Below are 26,780 nucleotides of genomic sequence, written 5' to 3' on the forward strand. Positions count from 1 at the left end.
AGACTGAAGGCAGTGATACCAGACGGCCAACCCATGCATCAGTTAGTATATCTCTATCTCCAGCAGGTAGTGGATGGCTTCTCTCTCCAGCGCCTGGATTCAAGGCCCCTAAGGGGGCTCTTGGGCTGGGTGGCTAGTTGAGCGAGGGGGGTGTTTGGCCGAGAGTGCCAGCTTTGGAGGCATACTTGGTCGCCGGATCCCTGCCTCACCCTGCTTTTCTCTGCTCCCAGGCTGAATTTGAGTTAGGCTGCTCAGACTCCCTTTCTCCTCACAAACAAAAAAAAAAGGAGCATTTACTGTGCAGCTCTCTGTCTGAGCTCTGCCTTGTTCAGAGAGTTGGAGCAATCCTGCTTGGTTCTCTGCTGGGAGGTCCCACTATATTGGAGGTCAGCGGCTGGGGTAAGTGCCAGCTCCTTTAATCTCTCTCCCTGGGTGGTCCGACTTGAGGGAATGGCAGCAGAGACTGTTAAACACTGTTCCCGATGTGGGAAACGGCGTCCGCGGCTGGTTTGTGCAGCGCGGAGTGTGCTGAGTATAATGGGGGAGATGGATCTCTTGTCTCCCCCAAGGGTGTGCTTTCCCATACTGAACTGCATAGTGCGCGTGCCATTTTTTTTGGCGCCGCTGAGGCTGCTCCCGTGGCGGTTTCAGTTCTGGCCTCTTCCCTTCTTGACAGTGAAGTAGCGGGGGGGTTCTGGGGTGACTGCTGGGCCTGGATTTGGGATGGCTGCTGCACTGGAAGGTTTGGGGGACTTTTTTTCTCTCAAGTTTGTCCTTCTTATGCACCAGGCCTATGTCCTTAAGTGTGCTCTCCCTCATGCGAATCTGGCTCCGACCCTTGGGACCACTGGGGGCCCCGGTGGGGATTGGGGTCTGACTGCCTCTTCTTCTGGGGATGATACCACCCTCAAAAGAAGACAGATGGCCTCTCTGTCTGAGGAAGGGTCTTTAAGTAACTTTGTAAGTCTAAGTGCTTTGAAAATAAAGCTCACTATTGTTCCACAAGGTTTTAATGTTTCATGGGTATCCAGATAATTTATTTGTGGGTTTTGTTTTGGGATAGAGCATGATCCTGTATTTTGCTCCCTATGCTGTACTGCTTACAGAGAATGTGATTTCTCAGTGTTTCCTTTTCTAATTTTGGTCCTTTATTCTGTAATTGGTGAGGTTTGGTCTGTGTTGTATGAGTGACCAAGGTGAAAGATTCTGCTGGCATATAATTTGTGCATGGATTCATAGGAGTCTGACTCGTCTGGCTTTTCCAATAGGAAGCATATTGTGGTCCTGTATATTTACTGCTGCCTTTTTAAAGGTACAGTTACTAATATTTGTGTGTTCAGAATTGGTGCTGTTAAGCTTGCAACATAGGTTCTGAGAAGCTTCTGTGCAGGATTTAGTGCCCTGATGGCGAACCTATGACACGCGTGTCAGCACTGACACGCGTAGTCATTTTCGATGACACGCGGCGCCGCCGCAGTGTGGTCCGCCCAGTGCTCCCCTGCTCGCTCCCTGCTGTTTGCACCGATCCCTGCCTCGTAAAACTTATTTTTTCACGAACCGGCAGACTGAAGAAATAAAACAAACAGCTGACAGGCTTGCCTCCTTCGATCGCGTCGGCCGCTTCCTTTCCCTGCATTCTCAGCGTGTCCCGCCCTCGAGGAAAGGAAATGACATCAGAGGAGGGCGGAACGCGCTCAGAATGCAGGGAAAGGAAGCGGCCGACGCGATCGAAGGAGGCAAGCCTGTCAGCTGTTTGTTTTATTTCTTCAGTCTGCCGGTTCGCGAAAAAATAAGTTTTACGAGGCAGGGGTCGGTGCAAACAGCAGGGAGTGAGCAGGGGAGGGTGAGCAAGTGGGGCTGGGGGGTGTGTGGCCAATTGGGGCTGAGGGGTGTGTGTGGGCAAGTAGGGCTGGGTGTGTGTGTGTGTGTGGGCAAGTGGGGCTGGGGGGTTGTGTGGCCAATTGAGGCTGGGGGGGTGTGTGTGGCCAATTGGGGCTGGGGTGTGTGTGTGGGCAAGTGGGGCTGGGGGTCTGTGTGTGTGGGCAAGTGGGGCTGAGGATGTGTGTGTGTGGGCAAGTAGGGCTGGGGGTGTGTGTGTGTGGGGGCAAGTGGGGCTGGGGTGTGTGTGTGTGTGGGCAAGTAGGGCTGGTGGTTTGTGTGTGGGCAAGTAGGGCTGGGAGTATGTGTGTATGGGCAAGTGGGGCTGGGGGGCTGGGCAAGTGGTGCTGGGGTTTGAATGATCTCAGGGGCAGGTGGAGGCTGGGGCGAGTCACTGGACATTGAAGGGATGGGGAGGATAGGGGGCAAAAGAGAATTGCTGGACATGGAGGGGATGGGATAGTAGGGCAGAGGAGAGAGGAGAATGGAGAATTGCTGGACATGGATGGAAGGGGAAGGCAGGGAAGAGAGAATTGCTGGACTTGGATAGGAGAGGAGGGCAGGGGAGAGAGGAGAATCACTGGACATGGGAGGGGAGGGGAGAGGAGACATGCTGGACATGGATGGAGGGCAGGGAAGATAGGAAGGAGATGCACATGGATGGGATGGCAGGAGAGGAAGGAGAAATGCTGGAAATGGATGGAGAGGAGAGCAGAGCAGGAGATAGAGGAAACTTGCTGGACATGGATGGATGGAGGGGTTGGCGGGGAGAGAGGAGAAATGCTGGACATGGAAGAAGAAAGGAGGAAAGTAAAGAAATAAATGGAAAGAAAGCCCTGGAAACAGAGTTAAGAGAACAGATAGAGAGCAGCAGAATCAGACACTTGGACCAGTATGGATAGAAAACAGTCACCAGACAACAAAGGTAGAAAAAAATTATTTTATTTTCATTTTAGTGTTTGGAATTTGTCCAATTTCAGAATTTACATCTGTTGTCTTATTTTGCACTGGGTATACTGGAGCTGTAACATCTTACAGAAATGATTTATAATGAAAAAAAATCACAAGTTATTGTTTTTCTCCTATACTAGTATATTTTCAATGATGTCTGTTTATATGCGCCATGGCTGATATAAGGGGTGTGGCTAATGTGGGTATGGCTATCATAGGGGTGGAGCCATATGTGGTGACCCCACCCATAATGAGTACCGGCACCTTTTTTTCTACAAAAAATGCACTGGGTCCGCCCTCCCTCCTCGCTCCCGGAAACTAACCTTAAAGCCTCCTTTCACGTCGCAGCAAGCAGCAGCAGGGCAGGCCACTCCTTCCTTCCGTTTCCCGCCCTCGCCTGACGTAACGTCCGCGAGGGCGGAGCACAGAAGGAAGGAGGAGAGGTCTGCCCTGCTGCTGCTTGCTGCGACGTGAAAGGAGGCTTTAAGGTTAGTTCTGGGCCCGGTAGCGGGTGGGGGGGGGGCCCAGCGACCTTGGGTGGGCAGCGATCTCGGGTAGGGGGCAGCGATCTCGGGTAGGGGGGGGGCCCGGGGGCGGTCCTAGTAGCAGTGATTTTTCTCGAAGTGACACACCACCTGAGTTATGCTCGGTTTTTTGGCGAATTTTGACACATCAAGCTCAAAAGGTTGCCCATCACTGATTTAGTGTTACTTCACAAAGTAATTTGGCAGACAATCCTTTATTTGTTTGCTCCTTCGTAAAGAGAAGGGGGTGGAAGGAACACTGTCAGGAACTCCAGGGATTTGAACTGGTTAATGTCAGCTTCAGAAAGGTGAGAAAGCAGTAAAACCAGAGGAAGGGACAAGAAGACATTTTATTAATGCAGCTTAATAAGGCATTGTATATTTGTTATAAAGTAAAGTTGAGGGGTAATGTGATGTGTTTTGAGAGGTTGACCTGACTCAAGTCTACTATAATGGCAAAATTTAAGTTATGGGATAATGCAACTTAATTGAAAAATGTCAGTGTTTCCAAGGTTACAACAGAACAAAACTCTCTCGTGTAATGGCAAAATATAGTAATTTCAACAATAGACTATAGATTCTGTAGGGTGCATCTATTTTAAAGGGGATTAAGGGAAAAGCCTCTGAATTTAGTCCCAACCTCCAACCCAAGTAGTCATTTAGTAATAACAAGGGTTGAGAAAACTTCTGCTGGGAATTATATCATCATAGGTAAAAACCCTTTAGTTCTAAAATGAAAAGATGCTAAAAGCTCAACAGAATCAGTTCGGGATCCGTACAGCATGTGAAAGTTAAAAGAGTAACTTAGCTTTCAAGTGCAGGTGCAAAGCAACAAGTAGGTCATCGGTCAAACAAACTGACTTTGGCCAAGGTTTCACTAGTAACGCTGTATCAAGGCGTGAGTAACCACAAAGGTTCACAATATGAGCATACTTCCTGGTTGCTTCCTGCTTGCTTATCCCAAGGTTTCCATACGTGTGCATATGGTTTATGTTGATGCAGGACAGACTGTTTACTTAGAAATCCATTATCAAGTGCACTCTAAGTTTGCATTATTTAGGAGTATACCAAGCACTACTCACACCTATATGCCTAGTGCCCCCCATCCCCATGTTAACTCTGGCCCCCCCCCCCAAAAAAAATGTCAGGTCTGGCTAAGCCCCTGGTGGGCACCCCTTAACGTTGATGGAGAAAGCTTTGCTGGAGTTGAGGGTGAAGCCTACATCTCAATGCCATTCCAGGCAATGAGATAGGTTCCAAGAAAACAACAGGACAGTCGAACCGCAAATTCCAAGATGGCAACATAAAGGAGCAGATCAGACAGAATGCCCGACAGAGACTGTGTTTTGCCCACATCACAACCTTGGTTTAAACAGCAAAAAGCCACAAGTTGGCAGCATCTGTCGCACATACAGGCAGCGTCCCCAGTAAAAGCTTTTACCGTTCAAACCAAGGTAGTGATGTTCATACTGTACACTGCTTAGCCCCTGAAGCAGCTCTTGCATTCTTTGAAACATGGCCTGCGTCGGACATTCTTGGTTTGTTTATTATTAATGAGGGCTTAGTTCCTACTACCTGAGGCATGCACTGTCTCAGCCCCCCCCCCCCCCCTCCATGAGGAGTTTTTTTCCTTACACCGATTCGGACCACTCATAGGTGCTGAATCAAGCTACTTCTCAGAGGAGGAGTCCTTTGATATTCTGTATTCCATCAGACCCCTCCCTGCCAGAAATTTTCTCCTTCTCTGCTTTTGTGAAGGAGATGGCAGCTGCTATCCCAATTCAGTTGGAAATGGACAATGAGCCCAGGGCTGAGATGTTCAAGGTCCTGAAGTGGACTATGACTCACCACCTAGAGTGGCTGTGACTGTCCCACTTCACAAGATCTTACATGGTACTCAGGTGAAGAATTGGGAGTCCCTTCTGTCTGTCCCTGTCCTCCCCAAAAAGATTGACACCATGTATTGGATTCAGAGTACATCTGGATTTGATAAGCTGCAGCTGCCTTATCATTCTCTGGTGGTGGAATCTGTACTCAAACAGGCCAGAATTTCCAGAGACTTTGCTTCGGTGCCTCCAGGCGGAGAAGCTTGAACTTTGGACTTATTTGGGCGTAAGATGTATCAGGACTCAGTGTTCATATCCCTTATACAGTCGGTGTCCACCCTCCCCCCTGCTCACTTCTTTTCTTACCCGGCCGCCTGCCTGACTCGCTGCCTCCCTAAGGCTCCTTCCCCAGTGGTTCTGAGCACTGAAAACAAAAGAGCTTCTGGTATAGAGCCGCATGCTGCAACACTCACAGGCTCATAGCCAGGCTCTGTGGGAGCCTCCCCCTGTGACTCACTTCCTGCAGCTGTTCCAACAGAGCCTGGCTGTGACTGTGTGCCTGTGAGTGAGTGTTGCAGCATGTGGCTCTTACCAGCAGCATTTTTGTTTCAGTGCTCAGACCTGCTGAGGAAGGAGCCTTAGGGAGGCAGCGAGTCAGGCAGGTGGGCGTCCTCGACCGATAATGGAAAAAAGAAGGGCGTCCCTGATGAGCACTTGGACGACTTTACTTGGTCCATTTTTTCTTACGACCAAGTCTCAAAAAGGTGCCCGAACTGACCAGATGACCACCGGAGGGAATTGGGGATCACCTCCCCTTACTCCCCCAGTGGTCACTAACATCATCCCACCATAAAACAAATTTGTAAATATTTTTTTGCCAGCCTCTATGCCAGCCTCAAATATCATACCCAGCTCCATCACAGCAGTATGCAGGTCCCAGGAGCAGTTTTAGGGGGTACCGCAGTGCACTTCAGGCAGGCGGACCCAGGCCCATCCCTCCCTTACCTGTTACACTTGTGGTGGTAAATGTGAGCCCTCCAAAACCCACCACAAACCCAATGTACCCACATCTAGGTGCCCCCCCTTCATCCCTAAGGGCTATGGTAGTGGTGTACAGTTGTGGGGAGTGGGCTTTTGGGTGGGGGGTTGGGGGGCACAGCACACAAGGTAAGGGAGCTATGCACTGGGGAACCTTTACTGAAGTCCACTGCAGTGCCCCCTAGGGTGTCCGGTTGGTGTCCTGGCATGTGAGGGGGACCAGTGCACTATGAATGCTGGCTCCTCCTATGACCAAATGGCTTGGATTTGGTCATTTCTGAGATGGGTGTCCTTGGTTTCCATTATCGCCGAAAACCGGGGACGAACATCTCTAAGAACAACAATCTCTAAGGTCGACCTAAATGTTGAGATTTGGGCGTCTCCGACTGTATTATCGAAACAAAAGATGGACGCCCATCTTGTTTCGATAATACGGGTTTCCCCGCCCCTTCGCAGGGACGTTCTGCAAGGAAGTCCTCAAGAAAACTTGGCGCTCCGTTTGATTATGCCCCTCTAAGTGGACTATAAGCCCCTAATGCAGTCCATTGGTTTTGACTTATATTGTGCCAAAATTGAACTCTTATCTCTATCTGGTTGTTAATAAAAGAAGCTCTTTGTGAACACTATCCACCCTAAAAGGTTGTTTTGTAGCTTTACATGAGGAACTGTGATATTATGATCCCTTGCTTCATATTGTTGACAGTCTGTGTTCTATGTATGGGTGGTATATTGGTGTATTAGGGTCTGCCCATTGTAATATTTACAGTGCTACCTTTTCATGCATAATATTGTTGCTCTTTGAGTCCTCGGAGTTAGTGCTGTTATGGTACAGTAAGGTTCTGAGTGTGTTTTTGTACAAGTTTGTGCATAGTGTTTTGCAGTTGAGGGATTGTGTGTTGGCCTTACAGAGGTGACATCAACACTTTAATTTTAGTTTGTCATAACATCAGACATGGTTTTAGAATATTTTGGAGGATCTGATGTTGTTCCATAGACGCTTGATGTTGGTAAGTGCTTGAAACTGTCAAAATTTATATTTTGTCCTCCATCTTTTAAGGCAGCTGCTTCAACACCTTTTTATCCATATTTTACAGAGCTTTTGAAACTGGCACTTCTCTTCCTGTTGGCACAGCTACCTGTGAGAGATCCATTTCTGCCATGCGAAGTGTACGAAACTGGCTGAGATCCACAGTGGGTCAAGAAAGACTGACAGCTTTATTTTTTACTGAACATTGAACGTGATCTTGTTGGAAATATTAACCCTGAGCAGATCATTGACTCCTATGATGTGAAGTCTAGTCGCCGGATGTTACTTCACTAATGTGACCATTTCATTTTGGTATTTTCCATGGATGGAAATAGTAGTGTTTAATAATTGATAAGCATATATTAACCAATGTACAAAAATGTTATGTCTTTTGCTGATAACTATGAATATGTTCTTTTGTATGTTCATAATATAAATGTTAGAATATATAGGTCCCTCAATTCAAGGCTTGACAAATCTTGAGTGACAGGTTGCCATGGTGCCTGGAAATTGGACCTTGGTACCGGTGCTTTTGTGTCATCTAAAAGCTCTGGCTGCCTATTCTATAGAAATGTACTTTCCTTCCAACTGTACTGTCCAGCCACCAAGCTCTCAAACACTTTAATCTTTGACATATGATACATATCTAATAAAAGATATTACTTGTGACTATTTTACTTTTACTTATTTTTTTTTCTGTGTTATCAGACAATTATGGATGTAAGCATCATCCCCAGCACCACTCCTAACCCCGCCCCCATCTAGCCTCCCCAAACAGTTGGGCCACCAACCGCTTATGTCCCTTGCCACCTTCCTGCTTGCTACAAGTTTGCTCTGGCCCCACCGCTGTTGCTAGACTGCCGTGCAGCGGTGCTGGAACAAAAGTGGTGCTGTTGCAGTGGTGATGGCGGTATGCATTGATAGGTGCACTGGAGGATCATGCCGATCGGCATCTCCGACGTCTCTCTGCCCCAAGGAGATTGGTTGCTCTACCCTACCTGTGGCTGCCGACTCTGCCCCTTTGATTTCTCGTCACTTCCCATTCTGGAGCAGAGCCAGCAGCCACAGGTAATTAGGCCCTGCAAGGTGAGATTTTAATATTTTAATTTTATTATTTTGCCTTCCTCCTTGGCTTTTTTGTTTATTGCTGCTGCTAGTTTCGAGCATGGGGGGGGGGGGGGGGAACATGAAAAGGAGAGGAGGGGGGCCGGGCCCGTGGCCAAGAAAGAGCACTGGATGACGCAACTTGCTTTTTTTTTTTTTTTTAATATTGGGGAGCTTAGTTTTAGTCCTGGACGTTTTTGTTTTGTTCCATTATGGCAGAAAAACATCCAAGTGTTAGGAATGCCTTAATCCTGCCCCAACACACCCCTGATGTGCCCACTTGTGATCTGGATGCACTGCAGACAAAATGCATAAATATCTGCATAATAGGTTTCAAAAATAGCGATTTGAACATTTTGGCAAGCAAAACGTCCAAATGCTGCTTTATGCCACTTTTTAAATATTTTTCTCTTTAAAAAAAATGAGTCCCTTTGTTACCAGCCAGGACTCTATGTTCATCACAGAAAGGTCTTCTTGAAGTTCCAACTTTTAAACAAATATAACTTGAAGAGTCTCGGTCTTCTATTTTTCTATGTGGCTGGACCCTGGACCAGTGTTGTAGAACACATTACAAACTAAGTTGAGGTTGTCGCCTAATTATTTGGCTTTTAGAAAATCTTTGAAGAACTTTTTTCGGAGTATCGCACATGATATTTTGTAATTCCAATATTATAGTTTTGGGGTATTTTGTCTATAGACATGTTGATAGTGGAAGAACTTTTGTGATATTTTATAATTTTTAATGTATTGTCTGTTAATATTTTGCTTATATGTTACTGACATATTTAGATTGCTTTTATTGTTAGTACTGTTTTCTGTTTATTTTATTGTGCATGTTTTAATTTTGTAATCTGCCTAGATAGAGCGGAATAACTAAATAAACAAACCATAATATTGAAATAGTTACAGCAGTACTAGTAAACTGAATTAAGAACATTATTCCTGTATTTATCCATCCTGAGCAGGTAGGTTTGTAAAAGATAGGTATGTGTGGGTGAACTTGTTTAAAATGATATCAACACTGCCCACCAAAAATGATAACTCAGAAGACATGGTCATCACAATATTAGATGTTGAGAAAGCATTTGATAAGATTACATTTGAGTACCTGGAGTGGGGTCGGACCAAGCACTGGATTGTAGGGCCCTTCTTAAATTGGGTGAAAACTCTGAATAACATCAACAGTGTACGTTTTGGTAAATGGCAAAAGGACAGAGGATATACAACTTTAAAAGGGGGCAAAAACAAGACTGCCTGCTCTTGCCAACTCCATACTCTCATTGGCACCCCTGGCAATTAAAATTCAGGCCAATTTGGAGATCACATTAATCATTGTAGAAAACTAAAGGGAGTTTTCATTAGGTTGGCAAGAGGAAGGCTATCTTGGGATTTATATCAGCAGGATCCCTAGAGAAATGAATGCAAGAAATCTAACTAATAAAGGAGAGATCAGAAATCTGTGTGAAAAATGGCAAGACCCCCTCCCCCCCCCCCTTATCACTCTTCGGTTGTGTAGCATTTGTAGAGATGGTGCTTCTCCCTAAACTGTTATATACTATGCAGTATGCACACAATGCCAATGTGGATCAGACAGGCAGAGCAGAAACTATATAAGGGAATCATTTGGAAATCTAGTGGAAATCTAAGGGGTCACTGACAGGATAGTCCAAATTAGTAATGTCTAGAGATAAAGTGGGGTTCAGCATATTGGGCTAGAGTGGAGGAGTAGCCTAGTGGTTAGTGCAGCAGACTTTGATCCTGGTGAACTGGGTTCAATTCCTATTACAGCTCCTTGTGACTCTCAGCAAGTCATGTAACCCTCCATTGCCCCAGGTACTACTACTACTATTTAGCATTTCTATAGTGCTACAAGGCGTATGCAGCGCTGCACAAACATAACCACACAAAGGCAGTATGTCAAGTCCCATTTGATTTAAACTATAGTAAATATCAAAGCAAAATCGATTCCCAAACACAATAATGAGAAACAATAATGTTCACCCACACTTAAAGACAGTCTCCTGTTCTCACAATTTATTCAATACTAGTATAAAAGGCCCGTTTTGGTAGGCAATGAAACGGGCGCTAGCAAGGTAATCCCCCCCTGCAGCGTCCCTCCTGTCTCCCCTGCCCCCCCCCCCTGCAGCCACCCATCTGGTCTCAGGACCCCCTCCCCACCAACCCTCCTCTGCCCCTGCAGCCACGCATGTTCAGTAGCCCTCCTCTCTCCCCTACTCCCCCTGCAGCCACCCATGTCCAGCGACTCTCGTGTCCCCCTGCCCCCCCTGCAGCCACCCATGTCCAGCAACCCTCCTCTCCCCCTGCAGCGACCCATGTCCAGCGACCCTCCTCTCCCCTGCCCCCCTGTAGCCACCCATGTCCAGCGACCCACCTCTCTCCCCTGCTCCCCTTGCAGCCACCCATCTGGTCTCAGGACCTCCTCCCCACCTCCCTCTTCCCTGCCCCCCCTGCAGCCATCCATGTCCAGCGACCCTCCTCTCCCCCTGCAGCCACCCATGTCCAGCGACACTCCCCTCCCCATGCCCCCCTCCAGCCACCCATGTCCAGCGACCCTCCCCTCCCCTCTCGGCGCATCACCCAAGCCCCTCCACCCTGGCGCATCACCCAAGCCCCTACCCCCTCGCCACCCGCAGCCGCCAATACTAACGCTGTCCGGCCGCTGCAAAAGCCAAAAAAAGATTTTAAACTTGAAACAGGGCTCCGTAGACAGCCATCTGGCATTGGCTGTCGTCTCTGCAGCCACTCCTCCTCTCCCCTCTGACGTCGCTGCGCTCCTCCGGGGTCTTCCTGCAGGGGCAGTGACGTTGAGGGGAGAGGAGGAGCGGCTGCAGAGATGACAGCCAATGCCAGATGGCTTATATAGGATTGCTGTATATGTTCTGAAGACAGGGAGTTTAAACCAAGCTGTTGATTTGTCAAGCAGGTTACAGCAAAGTGGTAAGGTTAATGACAGAGATCTACTGCTAACATCACATCAACGTGATGAAGACGACTCTGTCTTAACATATGTGATGAGATACAGCACATTTCCTCTAATTTGGTGAGAACAGTTCATAAACATTGGGATGTCATGACCACCTCACCTATTTTTGTGAAATCTTCAGTGAGGTTTGCCTTCAGCCATGGATAGAATTTAAAAAAGCTACTTTGTCCATCAGTTCTACCATTTAAAGAGTTTGGGACTGAAGATTGTGGTCCCATTGGTTGGACATAGGCAGTGTGGAGAATACACTATTTGTGACAATTGAAACTGCTATATTTTAGGACCCTGTGACAAAGAAACGCTACCCTTTGAGGGCAAATAGCATCTGTAAAACAGACTATCCAGCTTATAATCGAAAGACAAAAACGCCTATATTGCGACCTAAATCGGGAGATAGGCGTTTATCTCCCAAAAACGAATAACGCGGTATAATCGAAAGCCGAACTTGGACGTTTTCAACTGCACTCCATCGCGGAAGCGTACAAAGTTGACGGGGGCGTGTCGGAGGCGTGGTGAAGGCGGGACTGGGGCGTGGTTATCACCCAAACAGAGATGGGCGCCTTTCGCTGATAATGGAAAAAAAGTATGCGTTTGTAGCTAGAATTTAGGGCACTTTTCCTGGACTCTGTTTTTTCACGAATAAGGCCCCAAAAAGTGCCCTAAATGACCAGATTACCACCAGAGGGAATCGGGGATGACCTCCCCTGACTCCCCCAGTGGTCACTAACCCCCTCCCACCACAAAAAATGATGTTTCACAACTTTTTATTTTCACCCTCAAATGTCATACCCACCTCCCTGGCAGCAGTATGCAGGTCCCTGGAGCAGTTGTTAGGGGGTGCAGTGGACTTCAGTCAGGTGGACCCAGGCCCATCCCCCCCTACCTGTTACAATTGTGCTGCTTAATGCTTAGTCGTCCAACCCCCCCAAACCCACTGTACCCACATGTAGGTGCCCCCCTTCACCCCTTAGGGCTATAGTAATGGTGTAGACTTGTGGGCAGTGGGTTTTGAGGGGGATTTGGGGGGCTCAACACACAAGGGAAGGGTGCTATGCACCTGGGAGCTCTTTTACCTTTTTTTGTTTTTGTAACAGTGCCCCCTAGGGTGCCCGGTTGGTGTCCTGGCATGTGAGGGGGACCAGTGTACTACGACTCCTGGCCCCTCCCACGAACAAATTTCTTGCATTTATTCGTTTTTGAGCTGGGCGCTTTCATTTTCCATTATCACTGAAAAACAAAAACGCCCAGCTCACAAATTGTCGAATAAAACATGGACGTCTATTTTTTTTTCGAAAATACGGTTCGGTCCGCCCCTTCACGGACCCGTTCTCGGAGATAAACGCCCATGGAGATAGACGTTTTCGTTCAATTATGCCCCTCCACATAGAGGAACACTATATAGAAAAAGGATGGAAGCTAATTAAAGCAAATTTTAAATGACTTCATAACTGGAGTGAGCTTTGCTGGCAGCTTCAGAGGTAGGGACGTAAGACCAATACTGGCCAGACTTCTACGTTCTGGGTCCTGTAAATGGCAAAAACAGATCATACTTCGATGGCAACTCCAGTAGTTGGAAATAGGACTGGTACCGGGCAGAATTCTAGTCTGTGCCCCAAAATTGGCAGGGAGAGACAGACATTAACAGGCTTATTTTCAAAGCACTTTGGGAGGCTAAGTTCCATAGGTTTCTATGGAACTTTGGGAGGCTAAGTGCTTTGAAAATATGCCTCTAAGTGTACCAGTGTTTAATCACGAAGAAGTGGAACCTATGCAGAGTACCGGATTCAACTCTAAGCCATCTTAATGGGCAGACTGGGTGGACTGTGCAGGTCTTTATCTGCTGACATTTACTATGTTACTATGAGGTTTTTATATTTAATTGTGCAACCCCTCTAATGTGGAATACTTTACCAGCACCTATATGGCTTGAAGTTTAATTTAAAAAAAATTCAAATTACCATTAAAACCTACCTGTTTACCATAGCCTTCAATGACCAGGCTGAGAGCACTGTAGTGTACTAGGAAAGTGGATCCTGCTGGTCTTTTTGCCTTTACTCTCTCTCTCTCTTCAGGATACATTTTAACTTTCTACCTTTATTTCTCTATCCTATCGCTGAAAATGGAGTTTATATAATGTGAATACCACCTTATTATATGACTGAGGGCCCTGTTTACTAAGGTGTGCTATCTTTTTTTAGCCTGTGCTAAAAATTAATGTGCGCAAACCGTGTACACGCCCGTAGGAATATTAAGGGCATCTATACAGTTAGCATTAAAAACGCTGGCATGCCTCTAGTGAGGCTTAGTAAACAGGGCCCTAAGAAAGGCGGTAAATTTAATAAACCACAAACCATAACCCATATTTAATTCAACATATTTTTTTATGGTATGCCATGTTTCAGTATTTGAGAACGCAGTTAAAACCCAGGTCTTCACAAGCTATTTCATTTCAATTTCTTCTTCCTTAGCCCTCCTTCAAGAATTAACCATGCTTCTTCCTCAGAGCCGGTGGTGGGAGGCGGGGCTGGTGGTTGGGAGGCGGGGATAGTGCTGGGCAGACTTATATGGTCTGTGCCCAGAAAAGGGACAGGTACAAATCAAGGTAAGGTATACACAAAAAGTAGCACACATGAGTTTATCTTGTTGGGCAGACTGGATGGACAGTGCAGGTCTTTTTCTGCCGTCACCTACTATGTTACTATGTTTGGTCATGTCGATGAACATTTATTTATTTTTACTTATTTATCGCCAGCCTATTTAAATATCCTAAAAAGGTACCAAGGGAACATCAAAAATGAGCTACATCAAGCAGACCATACAACCATGTGCAATACAAACAGAAAAACTAAGCGATATACAATATTCATATTAAACAAGTCAAACAGACAGAATCAATCAACTAAAAAAATGTGATCCTGTCCCACATCACTAAGGGGCAACAGCAGTAGGGTTATTGTCTGGGTAGTGGGCGTCCTGAGGTATGCAGTGGTATTTGTGAGATCAGCATGTGCAGTTTCTCACACTAGAAAATAAAAATTATTTTCTAGTTCGAGGGCAGGGATAGGCATTCACAGCGGTAATCAGGCAGTATGGTCACATTGCTGCGTGCTGCCTGAGTATCGCACAAGAAGCGCAGGATCCCTTACTGCCTACTAAATACGAGGTGGTAAGGGCTCAGGGGGTAATGGCCACATGCTAATCTGGAAATCAGCTCGTAGTCATTAATAGCAGAAATAAAAATTTAGTCATTTTAAAGCTGTGTTAAAAAGTGGATGGAGCATGCGGGAAACACACGAGCTAAAACTACCGCCTGACACTTTTTACTGCGGCTTAGTAAAAGGACCCCTAAATGCTTGGAAACAAAAAAAAACACCACACAGTAGGTTTTAGTTGTTTCCTAAACTTTAGTACATCCAATTCAATGGATGATGTAATGGAGAGGTTATTCCAAAGCTGAAAACCAGCAAGCACAAATGCTATTTCTGTTTATATTTTCCTGAAGTAATTTGGTTTTCTGCAATTGCAAACCTATAAAACATTAAAGGAAAAATAAACTTTCATGCAAAATTCAAGAAGAGGTCAGACTCAGTTGCGGTATTCACATTACCCTACAGACAGTGTAACTTTATTCACAAGATAAATTTGTACAGAGGTAGAACAAAATACTTTGTATAATTTCTTTTAATCTTTATTATATACATATGAAGAATCTAAAATGTATAGGGGAGGGAGATATATCTGAAGACAAAGCATTATTGTGCCATCAAATAGCAAACTGCTCACAGAAAACATTTGAAACAAGACCTTTGCTGGTGTAACACTGTTTCAGTATGGTAAACCTAATCTGAATTATTATGACTAGTGAAAACGCAGTTGGATTAAAGAAACTAGTTACATTTTTTAAATATAGACTGTTGAAATAGGATATCTGCTTTTCAACTGTGGTGCTCATTTGTGAGTCATTTTAAGTGGCAGCGGTCTTCACTGAAACTGTGCATCCCCCAGATTTTGCTCAAATATTTGTTTTGTAAAAGCCAACCACATTCTGCTACCCGAAGCGGATTACCAGCACCGCTCTCAGAAGATAGGTTTCTAAGCCGAGCGCACACACAGTGAAAACATGCTGCCATTCTTTTTCCTTATGAGAAAGATTGTAATTAAATAAACCAATTTTCTGTTTCAGTAATAATGAAAACAATTTTTTTATTAATGTTCTACTTGACTGAGAAAGCATAAAACACAAATTATATATTTAATATTGCTTTCATCTCCCTTCAGAATGGGAAGGGGTTATTCTCTGTGCACATTTTATAGATATGTATCAATCATTTGTGTGTGGTGGCTAAAAGGTGCAGAGAATGCTGCTTTTCTGTTAATCCCATCTTCTGAAATCCATTTAACAGAATTTCTTATCTTGGACTGCAACCCCAAAATCAAACAAAAAACTCATCATGTGTGGACGTGATATTTAGAAATATTATTAACACTGTAAGTAGAATGGCTGGCACATAAGTTAAATGTTAGCACATATTAAAGGAAAAGGCTGGCTCAAGTCACTTTCAGCGTTGTGCACACTCTGCACATACCCCTGGATTCTATATAGTGCATCTAGATATCCATGCCGAAATCCAAGTGTATTCTGAAACAATGTGTGTAACTTTAATTAGGTTAACAAGCCAATCATTGTTGTTAACAGCACTTAACAAGCAGCGGCGTACCAAGGGCGGGGCGGTGGGGGCGGTCCGCCCCAGGTGCACGCTGCTGGGGGGGGGTGTGCAGAGAGCACTGTCGGCTTCACTGGTTCCCTGCTCCCTCTGCCCCAGAACAGGGTATGCCGTGTATATATATATATATATATATATATATATATATATATATATATATATATATATATATATATATACTAGTGCTATCCAAAACTCTCATTTGGTAACTGGTTTTAAAAAAAGCCACCTTTTCCAGTGAAAGGCCTCCATCTGGCTAGACTGCATATCCTACCTTGAGGCATCTGTAAAACAGCAACTTGAGCTGGCTGAATAAGTGAAATTTGCAGAGAGTAGAAGGGGGAAGACCAGTCTAAAGATCTCTCTATACAATTCAAGGCATTGGGAAATCTGAAGAAAGTCTTGAAGAAATGTTTAATAGTCAAGTTTTCCTCTCCTAACACCCCCCACCAGTTGGCCTGAATCTCACCTTCTCTTTCCTACCCCACTCAGCATCCAACATCTTCCCTCTCTTTGTTCCCCATGCCTGCGTTACTGCCACCGCCCCCTATTTCCTCCTGTGTTGGTCCCAAGCTTAAAGAAGAGTGAGTAATGTGCAGGCCCTTTAAGCACAGGTGCACACTGAAGTGCTGCTGTGTCCTGCCCCCCAATCTCTCCCCCCCCCCAACAGAAAGTCTGCCTTGGAGTGGAGAGGGGTAAAGCAGTGCTTCAGTGCCAGCCAGTATTTGAAGGGCTCATGCAGTGCTCAGGGCTGGTGTGGGAGGAAATGGGGGAGAGGAGGGGGGGGGGGGGGTGCTGCAGTGGCATGCCTCACAGGAAGAAGACTCTCTTGTATTCTGGAGCCACAGCACCATCCCCCAAATTCTGTTGCTTTAGGTGAATGCTTGTCCACCTAACAAAAGAGCTGACCCTGTTCCCCAGCCCTTTGCCTCCTCTAGCTGCAAGTTAAATTACAGTTCTGTACCTTTTTACCTCCTAACCTCTCTTTTAAAAATCATTTAACAAGAAGCTATATTTTTGTGGGAGGGAGTTAGAGGGGGAGGTAGGGGAAAGGGTAGGAGGTGGTAGAGCCTTAATGTACTCCTTTAATAGGTGCTAAACACATTTTAACGAACAATGGGATAAACTTCCTCAGATTGAGTCTATGCCCACTGTATTTGTTGTTGGAAAACTTCACAGGAATGCATTGCCAAAAACAGAGAACACTATTTTTGTTTATTACATCGAAAGTTGTGAAAGCAAAGGAAATGAAAAACACTTATGATTAGCAAGAGCAAAACCCCGAATGGTTCACCCGGCACAATTAGGAGCTTTCAAACACTTTTCGAGTAGTCTGGAAAAATTAAGAGCCAAAATTACAGTTTGTTTGCAATCCATTTCCTTCATTAAAAGCAAAATTACATGTTTCTGTCTGTCATTTTCATTCCCTCTAAAACATGAACCAAATTATATGTATGAATTAAGCGGAATTACATTACTAGACTATTTGCAGACACAGGCTAATACTCGCGTGTCGCTTTTTTACCGGAACCAGAAAACTTAAGAGACTCAACTAACATGTTTACTTATAGGATGTTCTAGTAGTCTAGGTTAAAAGAATGAATTATTTAGAAAATATTGCAGAAGGATGTGACCAACTTTTTAATCTAGTGAAACGAAGCAGAATATTTTGGGAAGCACTGGCAACCTATGCAGTCAGACTCTTAAGCCATGAGGGAATAGGAAGCAGTTTCTTTCCTCTTTTCTGGATGGCACTGAATGTGTAGCATTGTAATATTATAATACTAATTATTATTAAGATATTATTTTCTAATTTATGCTTGTAAATGAACTAAGTGCTTCAAAAGTGGTTTTGTATATCTGCAAGGTGTTCTATAAGTAGATTTCTTAACACCTTTTCCTGCATATACCTGCACTTGCTGTATTCCGTAAGAACTAGTTAATCCTTGCAGGATTCAGTTTCTTTGGCACACTGTGGCAACCCTGCCAATGTCGGAGTGAACAACAGGGAATAGACTTCTCTCTCCATTAGGATCTGTTAACTACATTGCCCAAGCATTCTAATATGGCCACTGTCAGAGAGAGGATACTAGGTGTAAGGGACAAGTTGTCTGACCCAGCAGAGTTATTCTAATGTAGTTACTCTAACTTGGATTTTCTTTCATTCATGCCCCTGCATTCCATGCAATAAGCAGAAGAGCACATGGCCACCCTAAGACATCATTCATTTACAGAACTCACAGGCTGATACTCAGAACCTAACAGAACCTAACCTAGAGGTGATTAGTGCCGGCATTAGAGTGCGCAGAATGTTCAGAGTGCACTAACTCCAGGGACAACAAGTGCGCCAAAGATGGCTGCAAGTAGCATTAAAATGTAGTCAAACCTATGTAAATGAGGTCCTTGCTATTTCTTCCCAATGCTCAGAAACAGTGCACAAAGCGAACCTTGTCCTTGCTGCTAGGCGTTAGGGTGTCTGAAAAGAGATTTCTCATTGGATTTGAAGGTACTACATTCCCACAGACCCTGACATGACTGTCCCGGTCACTGGCTCTGGAGGTAGCGGCTGGTCACCTTGGTCACTGGCTCTGGAGGTAGCGGCTCTACATTATCTTGAGGCGGCATAGGGACAACACACAGTACGAGAGCCAGCCATAGCTGGCAGTCCACAAGCTGGTTCACGGGAGGGGAAAGAAACCGGAACTTTTCTGAGAGGGGGTAGATTCTCACCTGGACCTCTTTTGGAAGGTGTCTCCTTTTGCTCCATCAATAAGCAACAGGCAGCCATAGAGGGAGGGGTGGGGGGTCAGAAAAATAACTTCCCAATGCTATTAGTGTTAAGCACTGGAAAGCTTTTTTTTGTGCGCTGTTCCCATGGTGTTTTCCGGTGCTGTTGGAATTGTGAGCATCAGCCCATCTGTGTAGTAAAAAGGTGAAGCTCATTATGTAAATGAGAAAATATTTTTAAAAATCTGGAGCTCTAATGTAGCTTGTGTTGTTCTCTGGTGTTTATTCTCTAAGAATAAGAGTAGCTCTGTAGCAGGCCCCTGTTATCTTATACTTTTGTAGAAGTTACAAGATGTAACTGGTTACTTTTCTCTGGGGATATTCTGAATGTTCTCTGATTATTATATGTTTACATTTATTATACATTTGATAGACCGCTTATCTTATTCAATGCAAAGTGGTTTACATTTAAAAATTAAAATTACCAAAAAAAGAATATCATTTTTTTGATAGAAAAACCTAACCACACAGCAGAAAAATACAATTTTCACAAGCACACAACTAAAATAACAGTCAGTTACTTGTGTTATACAGAGTCACTGGGCTCACCCCTGAACACTGTCACTCAACTTCCAAAAATCTGAGCAAAATAAAAATGTCTTTAACTTTACTTTCAACTTTTTTGGATCAGCTTCACCTCAAATCTCTTTAGGCAAATCATTTCACTAACATGGTGCTCGATAAAAGAACGCCCTCTTCCGTGTCCATTCCCCTAAGACTCTAATTTGGTGAGGCATGAGCATGCTGTGGTCTTGTGCAGACCTTAACACCCTACTGGGAATATATGGCAGCACCAGTGCATACAAATACGATGGCTGGCAATAATAGTATGCACCAACTTCCAACACCTTAAACTTAATTCTTTGCACTATATGTAACCAATGATAACTTTTATATAAAGGTGTAAGTAATATGATCATATTTCTTAAGGTTACCTAACAGCCTAATAGCCGTATTTTGTAGTGTTTGAAGTCTCTTCAAATTCGACTGAGACAATTTTGCATACACTATATTTGCCTAATGTAGCCTTGAAACTAAAAACGAATGGATTAGCGTGTGCAATGTGCCTTCATCCAAATATTGTTTCACTGATCTTAATTGCTTAAGGGCATAAACGCCATTAAGGATATGAATGTGGACTTTCAAGCAGTGAAATTTAGTTTCCTAAGGACTTGAAGGCAATCAGTTGTTCTGTGCTGTCCCTTTGATTGATGTTCCAATACATAGGTTTATATCTATAAATGTAGATCTATATCTATAGATCTACACAGATATAGGAATCCAGATATAAAGAGATTGTTCATTAGGATTTATTAACTATCTTTTTGATGAGTCACCCAAGGCATTACCATATAATTCCATTTCCAAGTGGATATATTAAGCTGGTCCTGGCTTTGCTCCACTGCATGCATATGAAAGCAAAACTACATCTCCCTGCATGCAATGGGGTGCCACCAGGACTGGCTTAGCTTGCTCCTCTGGACTTGGTGCAACATAGCCACCCTATCTATTGAGACAGCTATAATTCTCCTCTTCTTCTCCCTCCCCCTCTTTAACTGTTGAATTGTACTGGTCACAGAGATTTAAAAAAAACCCTATTTCTATGCGGTTACAATAGATGAAGCACAGTTAAAGTCAGGTCACGGTTTCCAACAACATTTAGAGAGACTGACAGACTAAGAAAACAAGGAAATGATCTTCAGGGAGCCACCAGGAGCCTGGAACTCTCACTGTGGAAGTGCCTTCAGGATTGCATTCACTTCCTCCGCCACTGCTGTCAAAGCAAACTCAAATTGTTCCTGCAGAAAAAATAAGAACACTGTCACAATAATGCCATAAATAAATAAACAAACAATGTAATGCATATTTATCAAGGTTCTTATTGTTACTGTACAGTTATAATTTGGAATTCAGTGCCTCTATATATTCGTCATAGTCCATCTTATGAAATGTTTAGGAAGGCAGTTAAGACGTAGCTGTTTGAAAAGTTTTTGGAATCAGAGATAGGTGACAATTTTTTACGAGGGTACAATCTGATGTGTTTTGTAATATACTTTTATTATTAGGATTTATTTACTGCTTTTGAAGGAATTCATTCAAGGCGGTGTACAGTAAGAATAGATCAAACATGAGCAATAGACAATTACAGCAGTAAAAGTATTCAAATAACAATACAAAGTATGGCACAGTATACTGCTTACACTGTCAATACAATACGTAATAGAACATTTTAATTGACATTGAAGGGTATAAGCAAAGATGGAACATATAGATAGGTATGAGAGTAAGAAGAGTTAGAAAGTAAGGTGACTAATTTAGGGGCCCTTTTACTAAGCCGCAGTAAAAAGTGGTCTGCGGTGGTGTAGGCGTGTGTATTGGGTGTGCGTTGGGCCAAGTTTTAATGGCTTCTTTTTAATGGAATGGCAAAAGGGCCTGTGGTAAAAATGAAACCAGTCTGCGCCCAAAACTGGCCTGAGCCCTTAACGATACCCATTGATCTAGTGGCAAGGACTCACGCGCTACACGCACAGTGACCAGTCGGCACGCGCCAAGTGCCAATTACTGTCGGAACTGGTGCGCGTAGGAGGAAATAAATAAATAATTCATTCACATGTTATGGGCGCACACCAAATCTGAAATTACCGCCAGGAGGGTGCGCTGGCCCGGCAGTAGTCTCATTTGGGCACATGCTGTACACGCATAGAGCCTACCGTGGCTTAGTAAAAGGACCCCTTAGGGTCAGCGAGATGGTTAAATATTATCTCAGCTAGGGTAGGAGTGGATAAACATGTCCTGCTGTTATGTTAACCTGCTTTGAACATTAGAAATAAGGGAGTTAGTGGGATAGAAGACATTAGCAGCATAGCATAAATACAAAATCACAGTACTGGATGCTCAACAATTTTTTAAAGTTTTGTTTTCTGAAATGTAAAGTTATAGGGCTATGGGTCAAAAGGCTTATGTGGGTAAAATTGTCTATGAATTAAATTAAATTTAAATATTGGATCATTTTTAGGTTTGTCCAGAGATAGTGTTTCCAAATAGAATATTTGATACTTGAAGAAGGTAATATGTTATTTTTGAAAAATTCTTCTGTTTATTGTGCATTATACATAAACCCAGCGAGTCAAAACTTATTGCAATTGCTCCTCAGGGTCTGAAAAACCTGCATTCCAATATTAATCTTATGCATTTCCCTTTTATTTCTTTACAGATAAAACAAAACATAACAAAAGGGAACCCCCCCCCCCCCCCCAAAAAAAAACCATCTCCATCAGCCAAGCTACATTCCCAAGTTCTGTTCCCTTGGTAATTTTTTCTAACACTAGGTTATGCGCTCATGCTAGTGTCAACCTGATATGAAATAACCTCCAGCTGCTGCAAAAATTAAAGACAGATTTTGCATAATAACGTGAACATTTCGGGCACTTTGCTTTGTCTTTTGGTCTTATTCCTTGAATTTCTCATTTTATCTTATTTTACTTAGTGTTTTAAAAAAAAACCTTTTTACATGCTTATAATTTCAGAGGGGTAGTTACTGTCATGCATTCAAGAGCATAGTTATCAACATGGGCTACCATTATGTTATGTTGCATTATTTTACCACTAACTTGTGCTTTTGAAGCGCAGGTCTCATTTTATGCAATTAGACCAGTTATTAGTAAGTGGGGTTAACAGTAAAATACCATGCCTTAATGGTAGCCCGTGTTGATAACTTCCCCCAAAGGGACTAAGAGGCCCTTTTACCAAGCTGTATCTAGCAGCTAGTTCAGATTTTACCCAGTGGCGTTCCTAGGGTGGCTGGCTGACACCCGGGGCAGATCGCCGATGCGCCCCCCCAGGTGCAGCGCGACCCCCCCCCCCCCCGGCGAAATGACGGACACCCCCCGGGTGCATCTTTACCTGCTTGGGGGGGGGGGGGGGGTGCCGCGCGTTTGTCGGCAACGCTCGTTCCCTGCTCCCTCTGCCCCGGAACGGGTTACTGCCCCCACCGCCCCCCCCTTGGTATGCCACTGATTTTACCACATAATAGATGTTAGCATAGACCCATGCTAATAGCTACTGTGAGTTAAAACCAGCCAGCACAGTAAAAAAAAAAAATCCATGCTGCTTACTCCCAGATTCTATACATGATGTGCAAAGTTATGTGCACAAAACTGCATGCTATCCTGAGATGTGCGTTTAACTAAATTGGCTAATGAGCCAATTAGCACCAAGGTCTACTCTATGGGGGCAATTCTAAATAGGGGTGCCTAGATATAGGTGATTCTGATGCACCTCTGGGAGTACCTACTCTATAATGGCATCTGTTATAGAATTCTGGCTTAAATTCACATCAGCATGCCTAAATCAATTACTCCTGATCTATGGCAGATGTAAATGAGTACACCTAAGTGCGGCAAGCAACACGTACATCTTACAGTATTCTGTAAGTTGCACACATAATTAGAAGATATGCCCATGATCCACCCATGTGTACATCCCCCTTACAACTTCATGCTATAGCACTTATGTATGTCCTTATAAAATATTGTTTGTTTATTAAGCACTTACTATGCCATCTTGGACAACAAAAAAGTGGTATACAATCTAAATCATTAATAAAGGCAAGGCACTCTATGTTCAAACAGCCAGAGAGGAGATAGATAAGTAAAAGTGTGCAGGAATAAAGAAAAGGTAAGCTCAAACATCCAGTTCATGACCTGCCCCATGCTATGAAAGCCACTGTGCCCTGTTGGGCTGCTTAGTCAGGAAAAGCAAGTCCAAATACATTTTTAAGGCTTTTTTAAACTTAGGGACCCTTTTACTAAAGTGCAGTAAAATCTGGACTTAACATGTGAAAATGTGAAACTTTACCATGCGCTAAGCTCAGATTTAATGTAGTGCTTTTTAAGGCTTTTTCCTTTTATTTGCAGGTCGTGTGCTAAAGTTCCCATTAACACAGTACCTGCAGGAAGTTAATGTGGGCGCACTTATACTCCTGCGTTAACTTTGCATTAACCAGTAGCACGCGCTATTCATAATGCACTAGCTGGTTAGCACTTCCATGTCTGTGCTCCACCCATGCCCCCTCAGAGACAAATTCCCCCAAAATTAAATAACACACAGTTTAGTGCTTGGAAACAGGCAAAATACAGCAAAATGTTTTAACAAGTTTGTGTGTAGCCTGTTTTCATGCACTAACTGTGCATAACACTCTTTAGCAAACGGGCTCATAGTGTGAGACAATTCTGTGTGTAATTCACGAGGTAAGGAATTCCAAAGTGATGGAGCTAAAAAGAAGAACACTGTATGCAGTACTGAGTCCAATCTAATTTCCTCTGCACTTATGTTCACTAGGTATGCGTAAGTGCAAGCACGCATAGAATTGCTTGTTTTATGCTTTTGTTTATTCAGATACGTACCATACCATGCTTATGCTTATGCAACCAAGGCAGTTCACAGATATGATAGCCCAACTCACTCAGTTCCCATGGTCTTGCCCAGTGATGGCGAACCTTTCAGAGACCGAGTGCCCAAACAGCAACCCAAAATCTAATTATTTATCGCAGGTGCCGGTACTCATTATGGGCGGGGTCACCACATATGACTCCACCCCTATAATAGCCACACCCCTTACACCAGCCATGGCACATATAAACAGACATCATTGAAACTATTATACTAGTATAGGAGAAAAAAATAACATGATTTTTTTCATTATAAATCATTTCTGTCAGCTGTTACAGCTCCAGTATACCCAGTGCAAAATAAGACAGCAGTTGTAAATTCTCAAATTGGACATATTCCAAACACTAAAATGAAAATAAAATGATTTTTTTCTACCTTTGTTGTCTGGTGATTTTGTTTTTCTATCCATATTGGTCCTAGTCTCTGATTCTGCTGCTCTCTATCTGTTCTCTTAACTCCGTTTCCAGGGCTTCCTTTCCATTTATTTCTTTACTTTCCTCCTTTCTTCTTCATTTCTTGCCCTCCTCTCCCCCCTGCCCTCCCCTCCATCCACCCATGTCCAGCAACCCTCCTCTCCCCATCCAGCCACCCCTGTCCAGCCACCCTCCTCTCCCCTCTGCCCTCCCAGCACCAGGCAGGCCTCCCACCCAGCACCAAGCACCAGGCCTCCCACCCAGCACCAGGCCCCAGGCCTCCCACCCACCCAGCATCAGGCATTCCTCCCTCCCAGCATCAGGCATCACTCCCTCCCACCTAGCACCAGGCATTCCACCCAGCACCAGGCATCCGTCCCTCCCTCCCACCCAGCATCAGGCATCACTCCCTCCCTCCCTCTCACCCAGCACCAGGCACCCAGGCCTCTCACCCAGCACCAAGTATCCCTCTCACCCACCTAGCACCAGGCCTCCCACTCATCCAGCACCAGGCACCAGGTCTCCCACCCAACACCAGGCCTCCCACCCAGCACCAGGCATCCGTCCCTCTCTCCCTCCCTCCCAGCATCAGGCATCCCTCCCTCCCACCCAGCACCAGGCACCAGGCCTCCCACCCAGCACCAGGCCTCCCTCCCACCCAGCACCAGCATGTTTAGCTCAGCTAACTGTGCTGGGATTGGCTCAGAGACTTCCAGGCTTTTTTTTTTTACATTTTAATAATTTTTCCAATCCCGTGCAGCCCCAACGAGAGGTACACACCTCTCGTTAGATTTTCCAGCGTTTTCCAGCATTAAGGCAATCAGAAAAGGTTAGTGCATCTCATTACAATAGGGTTTCTACACGATTTGCTCATCTGCATTCCGTTTTCGTTAGATGCTACCGTCATCGGAAAAAAGTGTTTAGTGCATGCCAGGGTTTACTGCTTACTCATTAATGGCTCGTTTTTGGCTCATTATTGGCTCGTAAAGTTTAGTGCATCTGGCCCTCAGTTCTGCAAGAAATGGGATAAACACGATTTGCTCATCTGCATTCCGTTTTCGTTAGATGCTACCGTCATCGGAAAAAAGTGTTTAGTGCATGCCAGGGTTTACTGCTTACTCATTAATGGCTCGTTTTTGGCTCATTATTGGCTCGTAAAGTTTAGTGCATCTGGCCCTCAGTTCTGCAAGAAATGGGATAAACCCAGGACTGAATTAATTCTGTTGTGCAAATCAGGATCTAGTTGACAACCTTAGTTCCAGCACATGTATCGCTATGACCTTTCATGTAACCTGCATTTTGTTGTATACATAGATCTAAAATAGCTACATTTTGTCATCAGTGGCCACTGGACAGATAAGATATTAAGGGTACCTGACCTTAGGATGCACTGCACATGAGAAAACACAGAAGACGACTTATGTGACTAATTAAATGTATTTGTTCAATTTGTGCTTCAGTTCTCACTTCCTCCTTCCAAACATATCACTAGCAAATATCATGAATCTAATTGCACCCTTTGTAAATAATGATACTGCTGCCTCTGGCCACACAGGTTCAGGGGGCATCAATATTTAAACACCTTTGGATTCCTTAAATTGAATTGTTGATCACTAATAAAAGGCAGAGCAGGCAGTAAAAACATTTCTGTCCTCAGATTAACATTGCTGGAAAGCAGGCTATTTAAGTAAACAGATTAACCTAGTTGTATTTTAGCACTTCCAAAGCTGTAAATCACACCAGCATTCACTAGAGCCAGGTAAATCACGAATGAATGCTGTGGGGCTTCATCTGCAGGATTTAAAATTGCACTTTGTAGCTTAACACAATAAAGAGGTACATAGCTGAAGAACTCTGTGTGCTAGACTTACTTGATGCTGCCTCTTTCTATTTCTTGCTGGTTTGGTCCTGGCTACTGCTGCTGACTGCCGCTTACATCGCTATCTGCTAAACCCCGCCCACTTCATGGCAATGAATCTCAGTTTTATCTTGCCTATTGCTTCTGACTGCTGCTTACACTGCTATTCAGCATGCCCCGCCCATCTCCCAAATG

At 44.3% G+C, this 26,780-nt stretch overlaps 1 protein-coding gene across 1 annotated transcript in view; it reads right to left on the minus strand.

The window, feature by feature from the left end:
* Window positions 1-16,829: 16,829 nt before the first annotated feature.
* The window catches only part of PTPRN2 (protein tyrosine phosphatase receptor type N2), a 1,688,755-nt gene continuing 1,678,804 nt past the window's right edge, over window positions 16,830-26,780 (minus strand). Inside the window, 1 exon segment of the mRNA XM_030198706.1 lies at window positions 16,830-20,662. Within this exon segment, the coding sequence (XP_030054566.1) occupies window positions 20,591-20,662 (72 nt within the window). The 3' untranslated portion in view covers window positions 16,830-20,590.

The sequence above is a fragment of the Microcaecilia unicolor genome, chromosome 1 (genome assembly GCF_901765095.1).
Source record: "Microcaecilia unicolor chromosome 1, aMicUni1.1, whole genome shotgun sequence".
NCBI lineage: Eukaryota > Metazoa > Chordata > Amphibia > Gymnophiona > Siphonopidae > Microcaecilia > Microcaecilia unicolor.